A 12393-nucleotide genomic window follows, 5' to 3' on the forward strand; every position below is an offset into this window, starting at 1 on the left:
TGCAGCCGTAGCTCAGCGCAGTGCAGCTGAAAACCAGCTTGTGTCCGTGTGGGAAGGAGGCACATGTTGAAGAGCACTAGAAAGGCTTTTGGGGACAGTGAAGGCAACTAGAAGCCCAGTTTTACTTGGCTTTTAGAGACCTTTTAATGCCAAACTTCTACTGCATTTGCATATCTCGCCCATTTTCAGCACAAGGCAAAGCCAGTACTTGCTTTTGCCATGAACGAGGTGGTGGCACGTACCGCTACTGTGTTCACCATCCATGTTTCCTGCTCATGTAGTGTTGTCTTTGGGTGAATTTGAAATTCCCCTCCTTCCTCTCCTGCCAAATGAGGCACTGGGTGCGTGGGCCAGCGCTCTGCTCGGCTTACCTCCGTGCTGCTGGTGTGCAGCCAGGCATCGCCAGGTGTGCAAGTGCAGAGCTCAGCCCTGACATCTTCACTGTTTGCTCCATACTTTGAGCCATAATATTTACAATTGCACTTGGCCTTGTACGCGTAGCTTTATTCCAAATAAATGACCTTACCATGTATTTGCTAGGCTTTTACAGTTTTTCTGTTCTGCAGCCGAAATTGCAGCTGTGCCCAGACTCCTGGCTAAGGCATTTTGTAGGGCCTTTTATGGAGGCCCTGGACTCCCAGCACTGTGCTGGGCTTCCAACCAGGCTGCACCCACTCCAGCTCTCAGTGCTGACACCACTGCTCAACCAACAACCAAGGAGTCCCTTGAGTGCCTCAGCACCTCTGAGGGTCCCATCCTGCTGCTTCCTGTGCACTGAGAGTGCTTTCAGCCCGGCAGTTGTGTGACAAGGTGGGGGCAAAGCCGTTAAAGAGGACACTGGAAGCCAGGCCAGCAAATGGCTGTGGTGGGCACATGCTGCTGACCTCCTGTGATCGTCCAGGCAAGTCTCTGGGCTTGTGCTGAGTCAGGGGTTGAGTAATTCCTAGAAGCTCTAGGAAGTGTCAGCAGTTAATGAAACCAGGCCGTAACATGGTATTAGTGGGTTCTTTTTCTGGAAATTCCCATGAAAAACAACTGATCTCATCCACTTGTGGTTGCGAGTGTGCATAGACCCTTTGCACGAGAATGGAGGTGGTGATCCTGGCACCGTGGCCAGATTGCAATCCAGTAAATTATGGTCTGTTTACTTAAAATGCCACCTGTGGTTTCAGTAGGATCCAGCATTAACTTATTATCCTAAACTGTTGTATGCTGTTACTGCCTCTTGTTTACAGAATGGCCACACATCTTCCCAGGAATGGCTGAGCTTGCTTTGACCCCTACTCTGAGCTTGTCCATCAGTTTGTCTGCAAAGCACTTTGGGATTTTATTGGAATGGGTAGAGAAGTTTTCTGAAGAACCACTTCTTTAGTCTTGTGGATGCAGGCTTGGGTGGGAGCAGTTATTCCCTGCAGAAAAATTCGGCTGCTACAGCTGAGATTGCTTAACAATGGCAGTTCTCCAGGACATTTTAACTAACTAAGTGCTGCTTGCTACCATTGCATCTGGAATCCTTGGGAAAGGACATGATCAAATGTGTTAAAAAGCATCTGTTTTCATAACTGTAGCTAAAATCCCTGGATAGCCGGGTGTAATTTTCCATTGTTTTTGAACACACGATCATGGACTGCTTTTTGAAAATCAGGAGTACTTGGAAGATGAACTGCAGGCCTGTTTCAGTGCATGGTGGCATGCTGTGACAATGACCTGGTTTTGATGAGTGTGTTCTTGCTTCCTCAGCAAGAAAGAGCCAAGGGACCTTCTCTTAGCAAGAAATAAACTGTATTGGTGGGAGTCTTCAAACTGTGAGACAGTGGTTGCAAATACCTGGCTTTGGAGGGAAGGGTGAACTAGACCGATCCCTTTAGTTTATATGAAAAGGCTTTTTTAGAAACAGGAGAGTGTTTGGAAGGCAGTGGACACTTTCTCAACTTGATTTGAAGGAAGTGCAGAGGGCAGCTCGAGTTCTTTGGCCTTTGCTTCTCTGGAGTGAAGACAACAGTCTTCTCTCTGCCCTTCGTGGTACAGCTGAGCAGGCTGGCTAGAAAAACTGCCTAGGAACTTTGATTTCCAGCCAAGCAAAAAAAAATGGAGCATGTAACACCTTCATTGATAGTAAGTTTTGATAAGTTTGGATATAAGATGGAATCCAGTTCATTAGGGAAATAGATTGTGCAAGGAAAGAGAGAGATTTCAGTTTACCATGCCCAAGTACATGGAGAATTTGGGTTACGACACAGGGAGGTGAAAGTCCCTGCTCAAAATGCTTAGAGGCACGATATGGCATATCCAGTTCACTTACAAACAGCCCAGTGCAGGGCTCTGAAATGGGTGGTATGGGTCGATTGCACTTTGTTCTGAGCCAGAGCAATAGTCCTGTCATTCTTCAGATTCCTAAACTGTTCACCTTTCCCCACCCAGCTCTTAGCAGAGAAAACATTGACAGGGGATGCTGGAAACATCAAAACATTGTAAAGGTGGGACTAGAGGTTTTTACTGGGGAGAAAGTAGCAGTTTGATCTCACAGGGCAGATGGCCGTGCTGAAAATCAGTTGTAGCACGAGGAGTCTTCATTTTGTCTGTTTGGGAGTAATGAAGAGTGGCAGAGGTCTTAACTAAACAGAAGTGGTGTTTCTAATGGGGGAGCTCTCCTGGTATCCTTAGCTGCAAAAACTGAGTTTAAAAAAGATGGAGATTATGGACACCTCTGGGACAGGTAGAGCTGTGGGCTGCAGTTGCAGGAGATAAAAGCCTCATCTGGAGCGAGTGAGTGTTGTAGCTCTCTGAAGTGTCTCAGAAACATTTTTCTGGTGCATGGAAGTGTGGAAGGGGGATTTACGGAAAGGAGAGGTTCTTCCACACATTGGAGGGAGTGGAGAAAATTCAGGAAGTGCTCTCTTAAAATTCCCTTTTAAGGAGCAGTGTACGTACGGTACGACAGTGCACAGAAACCAGCCATGACCGCAAACGGAGCAAAGTTAGGTTTCTTGAGGATTCAGAGTTGGGGACTAGTTTAATTCAATTTTGGATAATTTAAGACGCTGAATACAAAAATAAGTTTTAAAAATATTTTGAGACATTTATGTAAAAAGAGTATGTTTTTGTTAAGCATAACAATGAAGGATTTGGGCTGGGAATTAAAGAGCAGTGCAAACAAAAGCAAAACATAGTGCTTGGGGTTTTTCTCTTCTTCTGTGGTCAATCTGCAGAGTGTCTTTTGTATCTTAATTGTTATTTTCAAACTGAAGTGGCTGTGGGAGGCAAGTTCAATGCTATTCACAGCTCTGCTCATATTTTTGACTGGAAGAAATTATATCCAAGGGGTGGGATGGATGGTAGGGGGTGAGCTTAGCTCTGTCTTCATATTTCATTCTCCTCCAGAGCTGTGCCTATTGAACACACTCCACATTGTACCAAAGTGTGTTCAGAGTTACCCAGTTTGGTCAAGGCTTCCAGAGTAGCAGTCACCCATGCAGATGGGTCCACGTCAAAGCCTCCTGACACGATGTATACCTCTGCCTTTAGAGCAGTGCGGGGTTCAGATCCAGGCTTTCTGATGATCTCCACCACCTTTGTAGAGTTTCCTGGGATTGGATGTGGCTCTTGTGCTGTGGTTAACGCTTGCTCTCCCCTGCTGCAGGGTTTTGGCTGGTGTGGACCATCATCATCATCCTCAGCTGCTGTTGTGTTTGCCATCACCGACGCACCAAGCATCGTCTCCAGGCCCAGCAACGGCAACACGAGATCAACCTGATCGCTTACCGGGAAGCCCACAACTATTCAGCCCTGCCGTTTTATTTCCGTATGTACCTCACATCATTTTTGCTGCAGGTCCTGGGGAGCAGGGCAGCAGCGAGTTTCCCATGTTGGGTGGAAGTGAGGAGCAGTGGTTGGGCTCAGCAAGAGGTGGGGGGGGGCAGCTTTGCTGCCTAACCTTGGGTTGTAGAGAGGGGGTGATGTTTTTCAGCTGCTGGATGCATTTAAGCCCCCTTGAGTCTGGAGTTAAACCATGCCAGCTACAGCACCTTCACACCCACGCTTGATTTGGCTCTGTGAGTGCAGTGATTCCCTGGCTGTTTTTCTGGGAAGACTCTTAAAATATCTTGTTCAGGACGTTATGGATGCTCCTCCTTTCCAGTCTGCACTTGCTGCTGGTGGGACTGAGATGTGGGAAGTGGCTTCACGAAATTTGGTCACACAGACTGGGTGGAAGTGGTGCCTCAGCAGGGACCATGCTGGCCCCCACCCTGTGCTGCGGTTCCCAGATGACACTGCTGGTGAGCAGCCCTAGGAATTTGCATGAAGTAGCTGTTGTCCACGGCTCAGGGGAAGTACAATTGCTTTGTTCTCTCCTTCGTGCCCTGCTACACTGTGCTGGAACAGTGAGCCTCGGACTTTTGACTGGAGGTATCACAACTGAATGGACTGTTGAGTTGCGTGTATGAACTTGCTTTACTTGTTAAACTCTTCCAGCCACGTCTGAAATAATCCCCAGCAGCGCTTTCCTCCTCAGCCCCAGGAATACGCAATTGCACATGGAAAACTGCAGTGCAGTGCTCTTTTTAACATTTCCAGTATTTGAGTCCATTCTGTCCGTAAAAAACTAAATCTTTCATAGATTTGAGGGGCTGTAAGTACAATAAGCCTAACTCTTTTGTCAGTACTGCCAATTTATTCTGACCACACCAGAAAAAATGAATCCAGCACTAAAACAACAACCAAAAGCCAGGATCTTAAGTTCCTTGCAGGTGCTCATGCTCTTCCTATTTGCTCAAAGCTTCCTGAGGGGAAGTCTTATTCTTGAAAGTGGAAACTCAGCTGAGAAGCCAGTGTTGGAGAGGGCTGTTGAGTTGTTTCCCAGGTTGTTCCTTCCAGCCAGTGCAGACCATCCCTTGGTGTGGTTTATGGAGCTGTATTGGGGTACAGGATACAGGGCAGTGGCAGGAGATTCACCTGGTAGCCCGAAGTGTAGACTTGAGAGCCAGGAGATCAGGCTGCTGTTCCCAGCTGTGTCTGTCTCCTGTAATGGTGCCCTCCTGTGCCGCAATTGTTGCTTCTCTAAGACATGACATGTCTCATTTGGGCCAAGTTTTGGCACCCCTTGTCAAGCCCGTTGAGCTGTCAGTGGGAAGGTGCTGGTAGATGACAAATGACATACTGACCTGTATTAGTGACTCGTTTCCTGAGATAACCTGTTCATGAAATAACTTCTCCTCCTTGCCTCTCACTTTCAGGGTTTTTGCCAAATTATTTACTACCTCCCTATGAGGAAGTGGTGAACCGCCCGCCGACCCCCCCGCCACCATACAGTGCCTTACACCAGCAGTGCGTCCCAGCAGGCAGCAGTAGCACAATGCCGGACACGCCAAGAAACCTGCAGCTGGCAGCCAGCAGCTCGGCAGCACCCAGCGGCAATAACAGCAGTACTGACACCGGGTCCCCTGGCCTGGGGGACCCTGAGCCCTCCACCACCACGCTGGTCGAGCGAGCAGTTGCCAAAATGCAAAGCGTCGAGCCTGGCGGTACCAGCACGGGGGCTGAGCTAGTGGAGAGGGCCGGTCCCGATAAGGATACGGAGTGCAAGGAGGAACTGCTAAAAGGTTACAGCTCCGAGAGCTTAGAGCAGAGCAGCGCCATTCCCGACGCAAAGGACAAGACGCCGGGCAGGCAGCGCCGTTTCACTGGCGACTCGGGCATTGAAGTCTGCGTATGCAACCGGGGCCATCATGACGACGACCTCAAGGAGTTTGACGGGCTCATCGATGATGCTCTGGACGGACCTCTGGACTTCTGCGACAGCTGCAGCGGCCGCTCCCACGGGGATGAGGAGGAAGGGCTTTTTAATGCCGCGGAAGAGCAGCACCGTGAACACAGCCACCACCACTTGCCCCGGCAGCCGGTGTGTGTACTCTTGAACACAATAAATGAGCAGGACTCTCCAAACTCTCGTACCAATAACTCCCCCAGCTAAGGTGGCAGAGTGGAAGGGAAAATCGGGGGAAAAAAACAAAGAAATAAGTGGAAAAAGAGGATTAAAACTTTAACAGGAGGAAAAGGTGATACAACCTTCTTTTTTAGTTTAATTTTCTTTCTCCCCCTCCAAATATAATTTGGGGACTAGTCTCCAAAGGCCCGGCTTGCGGGGGACGGGTCACTCTGGGTTTTGTTAATCTTGTCTGTCCCGCTCTGCGAGGCAGGGACTGATGTTTCTCAATGAGACCTTCTAACAAATGGAACTTTCCCAATGGTGATTTTGGTGATGGTTATTAGGAGTTTGTTGGTTTTAGTTTTCCAAAACACTGCTTTATCTCGCAATCAGTAAAGCTCAGCAAATCTCACCCTGGGAGGATACGAAATCACCATAAAGCTTCAACCTCCAGGTGTCTTCCCAGAAGCAAGCAGCTTCTGACAGTGCCGGCAGTCAGTAGCCCAAGAGTTCTGGTTTGATATAGTGCCCTTGAGGCATTGGGGATTTATATTAGTTTTAATTTTTTTTTTTTTTTTGTGTTAAGTTTTCCCGAAGCTGGTGAATGCCTGAACACATCAGCCCTATAATCTCTGGTGCTTCAGTGTTTAAGACAGCAGGTAGGAAATTTCCCACTTGAAGCTGGTGACTGAAGGACCAGTTTCTTCCAGAAGGAGTGTTAGTCTACCGTAAGCAGTTTGAAAAGAAAGAGTTTGCAGAAATTTGCCTTTATACGTCATTTTTAAAGACGAGTATATTCCTTCAATGCCTCCAAGAGCACAGTTAGAAGTAGAATCCAGGCAGCTGGGCTGCCTTCCAAGTACTGTGGTCTCCGAATGACCTTTTCCTGGTGTGCTGCAAAAGGGCTTGGCTTTATTTTTTTCCTTTTTTTTTTTTGCACCCCGAGAGCAGCACACTTGAGTTAAGATGACGAAACAGAACAGGGCTCTCTTTGGCCAGCGTGCCTTCAAGCTTCAGCGATGCATGTTGAACAAATGGAGACGAGAGCTCCGTCCATTGCGAAGGGATGACTTACCATGTAGATGTGGAAGACCTGTGCAGTATTTTTTTTTTTCTTTTTTTTTGATCCAAAAGTTTGGTGCGATTCTAATGTTGACCACTTAAAAGAAATGAATGTCTGTTTTCGTTTTCTTTTTCTTTCCTTTTTTTTTTTTTTATGGTGGCAATTGGCTACTGTATAATGTCTGTGAGCGTGTGTGTGTGACTGCAATCCATGCATGCGAGTCCTACTGGTAATATGAAACCTGCTGTAAGACTGCAAGAAAATTTACTGTAGCTTTGCTTTGATAAACGGTAGAGATTTTCTTAGTGACAACCCGAAGGAAAAAAAAAATACCGAAGAGCTGAAACTAACATTCCCTGGAGTGCTCATGTGGAAGAGAGCACAGTTCAGACTATATATCTTGTTCTCTTGTTCTCGGGTTTTCTCCCCGTCCCTTTTATAATTATGGTCGTCCAGATCATTACTGTTATGGGGGGGAAAAATAAATTGAAAACTCAGACATACTCAGATTTAATTGATTGAAAACCAAAATCAGTTTTAAATAAGGTGTAAGCCGAAATATAATGCCTTTTCTGATAACTTGTCCATGTGTACGTGTATCATTTTGTGAGTTAAGAACAAGATTTGTCTTCAGTTTGTGGCTTTGTTTTGGTTTTTTTTAACTGAAGGTATGTAGCACTGTGCTGGATACAGATGACAGAGCAAGACAAGTGGTGCTCATTTCAGTGTTTTACCCACGTGTTCGAGGAGAGCACTTTTAGCTTACAAAGTTGAGGAGAATCTCACTCCTTTGCCCATCACAGCCGTTCTCTTCCATAGAACAGCTGATGAAGATGGCTCTTCAGTTTGTGTCTTAGGGTGCTCTTAGGAATGAAGGCCTTTGGTTTGGATTCAGGACACCTTGTCCCTGGATGCCTGGAGCACGAGTGGTAGCAGAGAGGCTGTGCGTGCCCCAGAGCTGGGCTGGCTGGCTGTGCACTGCGGCTGCCTGGGGACTGGTCACTTCCAGCTGTGTTCACCGACCACGTGAATCTTTTGAGAAGAGAGTTAAAGATCCCCAGTGCCACCCCTAGGAATTCTGTACGTATTGGCGCCTGGCTTTGTTCCTCACACCACAGAGAAAGCTGTTAGTCCTTACGGAGTGGGGTTTTACTGCTGGGGACAGCCCTGTGCCAGTGGGAGACTCTCTGACAGCATTTCTGTTGGCATAAGGAAAAAAATGTCTGTTTGCTTTCCTGTCATCCCACTGAGGGTGGTGGAACCCCCCACTTCTTCTCTGGACATACAGGTGAGTACCAGTAAGCTGAGCTGATGTTTCTAATCTTAAAAAGTCAGGGAGAAGCAGCAATGTGCCTGTTTCATGACTCCTGGAGCTTTTCCATGCTTTTAAAGACCATAAGGAAACACAGAGTGCACAAACTATGTCTCTTCAGCTCACATGTGCCTGAGGAGGAGCAAGACTATCGGTGTGGCTCTCAGTGCTTCAGGCTTCTAGACCCGGACTGGGGGAAGCTGGTGTGGGGAGAAGTGGATCAGGGCAGAACACCGGGCAGGTCAGCTCCTCGGAGACATCCCGGCCGGTGCCTCTTTGTGGGGAAAAAACATGGGCAGGCTGAGGACTCCCAGAGCTCCAGCTTTGGAGCCTTAGAAGGGTACTTGGTGCTCATGTCTGTCCCTTTGTAGAAAGCTGACCAGGCCCAAACAGAGCTCTTCTCTGAATGGACGCTGGGGGTGTAAAATGCTGGAGATGTGAGGACATGGGCAGGTGGGCGTCTGTAACACCAGGGCACCAAAACCCAGATATTTCCAGCTGTTAGAGGCGAGTGTCTTACGGGACTGGTGAATACATTGCTTCAAAACTGAGTTGCAGACAGGGCGGCACGACTGAGAGCAAATCAGTGTCAATCCACGTGCTGTAAGTGTTGATGCCAATCTATTTTTGCTGGAGTCAGTGCAGTGCTGCTTACACGGCATGTTTTCGGCTGCTGAAGCTGGCTCTGGGGGCAGGGACCCGGCAGAGCTGGGATGTGTCGCCTGGGGACAGGCGCTGCAGAGCAGCCTGCGCTGGCTCAGCAAGAGGGTCCCCTGGGGAGCAACGGGGATTCCTGGGACCAGTGGGTACCGCAGCGTTGCCTTGGGAACTCTTTGGCTCTGACGATGCAAACTGCCCTCTGGGAACACCCACGCAGTTTTCCTGCAGCGATCGCCGCGTGTTTGTACAGCCCAGTGGATGGGTGTTGGCTGAAGAGGGGGAGGAGGAGGGAATCGTGTGTCTTGGTGCTTGCCGGCAGCCTGCTCCCGGAGCTCCTACCTGCCTAACCTGGGGGTAAGGAAAGCCGAGGTGAAGTTAAGCGTCTGCGTTACACGTAGTCACGGAAAACTTCCTGGGACAGGAAATCTGAGCAGGCCTCCAGGAGAGAAGCAAAATCAGCAGGCTCCACTGAAAGCATGAGGCTGTGCCACCGGGCTAGGGGAGCTCTGAGCTCCCCGGGTGCCCCTCGCTCCTCGGGGATGTGCGTCAGTAGCGAGAGCCCGGAACACGCTGCTTCCTGCCCCGCGTGGGCCGGCTCCCACAGCCAAATATCCTCTTCTCCACACGTCCCGTCTGGACTCGTCCTGCCGTGACGTGCTTCTGGCAGGGCTTGGCAGGGAGCCGGGCATGGTCCTGCTCTGGTGAATAAACTCCCCTTGCCTCTCCCTCACCCATCCTCCCCGTGCAACACATCCTGGGGAGGATTTTTCCCATTAATCTTTTTCTTTTGTTTATGTAGGCGAAGCCTAGGTCAGGCTAGGCGAGGGGCTGGAGGCAAGCCCCACAGCATCCCACACCGGACAGCTTGGGAAGGACGGGATGAATCGCCTTTCTTCGTCAGAGCTGTTTACCCCTCTCCCTCGCAGCACAGATCTGTTTTTATCAGATGGGACTGGTGCCCGCACCGGGGGCCGTCGTGGTGGTGGTGCAAGCTCTGCAGTCTCTGCACCGGGGGGGTCACAGGCTGATGGGTTTTTTTCTCGATTTGTTTTCAGCCGGCGAACAGCTGTGTCCCGAGGTTTGTGCTTACTCAGCTCGCCTGGCGTCCTGCCTGTGCTGGAGCCCACAGGTATTTTGGGCATTGCCCACTCCTCCTGTGCTGGCCTCCGCTCTCTGGAACAGCCCGGGGCCATCTGATGCCTGGTGCAAAGCGAAGCCCCTCAAAGTTGGAGGGCTCCTGAGCTGAGCCCTGTAACGCAGCTGGGTCAGCCGAGTGCTGTGGGCATGGCTGTGCCCCCCAAAATGAGTTTGTGCAATGGAAAGGCTCGGGGTTGCTCTGCCCGATCCACTTGAGTCCCGCGCTGATGAGCTGCACCTCTGCTTTGTGGGGTACTCGGGGTGTGTTGTAGGAATGGCCATGAATAAAAAAACTTCAGCCTTTCCATTGTCACCAGTTCCTCTCTCTGCCACATGGAGACATAGCACCTGGTTCCCAAACCCCCCAAGCTGTGCTCCGAGCCCTTCGTCGCCACTCTCCCTGTGCAAAGATACTGAGTGGCCTCAGAGGGAGGGCAGGGACCCAACGCGACTCAAGCTGTTACAGCAGCAGCGTTATTTTGGTGGCAAAAGCCTTGACATTCCTGGTGGCTGCCCATGCTCGGCTGCAGATGCTGAAGTCCCCTCCTGGCTCTTCCCTGGGCACGGCTGCCTCATCCTCTCCATTTTTGGGTTGCTGGGCTGCCCCAGGCCAGGCCTGCATGAAGCCAAAGGGCTCATCCAAGGTAGTGTAGTTGTGTGTCTTGGGGTACCCCAAATTCTGCAGGGAGGTCAGGGAGGTGGGAGGAGAGAGGGAGCTGCTGCGGGCAGCCCAGGTGAAGCTGTCTGGTGGGGTCAGGGAGTTTGGGTGCAGCGGCACGGCCCGGAGCAGCTGTCAGGACAGAAATACCAGCCGGATGATTCAGCAGCGTCTGCCCATTCCCAGAGTGGGGAGCAGCCATGCCGGCGGCTGTTTACCAGCTCACAGGGTGCTGGGCAGCTGGTGCTGGGTACTGAACCCCCCACGGCGGCATCTTCTCCCGGTCAGCCGGCTGGGAGGAGGTGGGCTGGGGCAAGGGGCAAGGATGCCCTGGAGCGAGGCCAGGCTTGGTGTGGTGGGGTTGTGGCACATGGCTGGTCTCCAGGCCCAGGCATGGAACGTGCTGGCCCTGGCAAATCGGGAAACCCAGCTGGAGCGTGAGCTTTGTGCAAACGTCTCTGGTTTATAAACATCCAAAGTCCCCATTTCTGCCTCAGGGCGCACACCGGCCTTGAGCGCTTGCTGCGAGCGCCACGCAATGTGTCTGCAAGGTGCTGGCCCTGTGCTGACTCTGGCGAGCAGAAAATCCCTTCCCTTACTGAGCGCAAACGCAGCCCCTTGGCAAAGGGGCGCAGAGGTGCTGGAGGTCCTAGGCTGATGCTCCTGGAGGCACCGGGATGCTGGGGTTACTGGTGACCACTGGAGAGGAGCCTCCCCACTGGCCCATGCTGCTGGGTTCAGGATCTGGGCCAGGGGAAGGACCAGGCTGGCATGGAGGTGCCAGTCCCTGGGGAAGCCCAGAGCACTCACTCTGAGCCCAGTCCTCCTTCACCCACCCAGCTTCAGCCGGTGCTGGCAGAGGTGGAGAGACTGGAAACCTGGCAGCGGAAATGGCAGCGGGCAGGCAGGGCAGTGGGAAGGAGTGTGGGGCTCAGCCCTTACAAGCCAGCAGAGACTCCACACAGCAGGAACAGGGCTGGGTTCCTGCTGTGCTGCCCTCTGCCCCACTTTTGATGGGTGAGGTGCACAAATCACCCCGAGGATTGCCTCCGGGGCAGGCGTGTGCCTGGCCATTCTTCCTGTAGCTCCCCAGTACCACCCTGAGCCCCCGCAAGAATGGACTGGGAGGAGGGAAGATGCTCCGAGCGCGGTGCCGGGCTCCAAACGCATTTCCTTCGCCGCCTCCCTGCTATGCCACGGCATGGGCTGATGGGACCCATGTGCCATCAGCTGCCGAGCAGCAAGGAGGCTGAGCAAAGGCAAAGTGCTGGTGGTTTGAAAGCAAGCGTACCCTTTAACACGCAGAGCAGAAAGTTTAGTGGTGGAGAGGGTTTGTGTCATTTTTTCTGCCTGCTGGCAAGAGAGAGAGCAGGGGGAAATAGAAAGCTGGGGGAAGGTGGAGGTGTGCAGGGCTGGGGTTGTCGCACCGCTCTGCAGCCGTGCGGGACTTTCCCTTCTGTTCCAGCTGCTTTGCCTCCGGGAGCCTGAGCCGCAGCCGTGTCGCTATTTAGTTAAATATTAAGAAATCGAGTAATAGAGAACCAGAAACCTAATTGCACACTGCCCTCCATGGCACAGCACATTTTAGTGAAAGCAAACTCGGCTCCTTGCGTTATGGGAAGGTTATGCTGCTCAAA

The 12393-nt window shown here is 51.2% G+C and overlaps 1 protein-coding gene and 1 long non-coding RNA gene across 15 annotated transcripts in view; both read left to right on the forward strand.

The window, feature by feature from the left end:
• Positions 1–7572, forward strand: part of WBP1L (WW domain binding protein 1 like) — a 58739-nt gene extending 51167 nt beyond the window's left edge. For all 14 annotated transcript variants that reach the window (XM_086751942.1, XM_086751941.1, XM_086751945.1 and 11 more), the window contains 2 exons: positions 3641–3802; positions 5235–7572. In XM_086751942.1, coding sequence (XP_086608068.1) covers positions 3641–3802; positions 5235–5971 — 899 coding nt within the window. In that variant the 3' untranslated portion in view covers positions 5972–7572. The remainder of the gene's footprint in view (positions 1–3640; positions 3803–5234) is intronic.
• Positions 7573–8409: 837 nt separating this feature from the next.
• LOC147600115 (uncharacterized) lies at positions 8410–10401 on the forward strand. Its single transcript, XR_015259079.1, has 2 exons — positions 8410–9662; positions 9761–10401. It is a non-coding gene; the product is annotated as an uncharacterized LOC147600115 (long non-coding RNA).
• Positions 10402–12393: the final 1992 nt, after the last annotated feature.

This window comes from Chlamydotis macqueenii, chromosome 7 (assembly GCF_036417535.1).
Source record: "Chlamydotis macqueenii isolate bChlMac1 chromosome 7, bChlMac1.mat, whole genome shotgun sequence".
NCBI lineage: Eukaryota > Metazoa > Chordata > Aves > Otidiformes > Otididae > Chlamydotis > Chlamydotis macqueenii.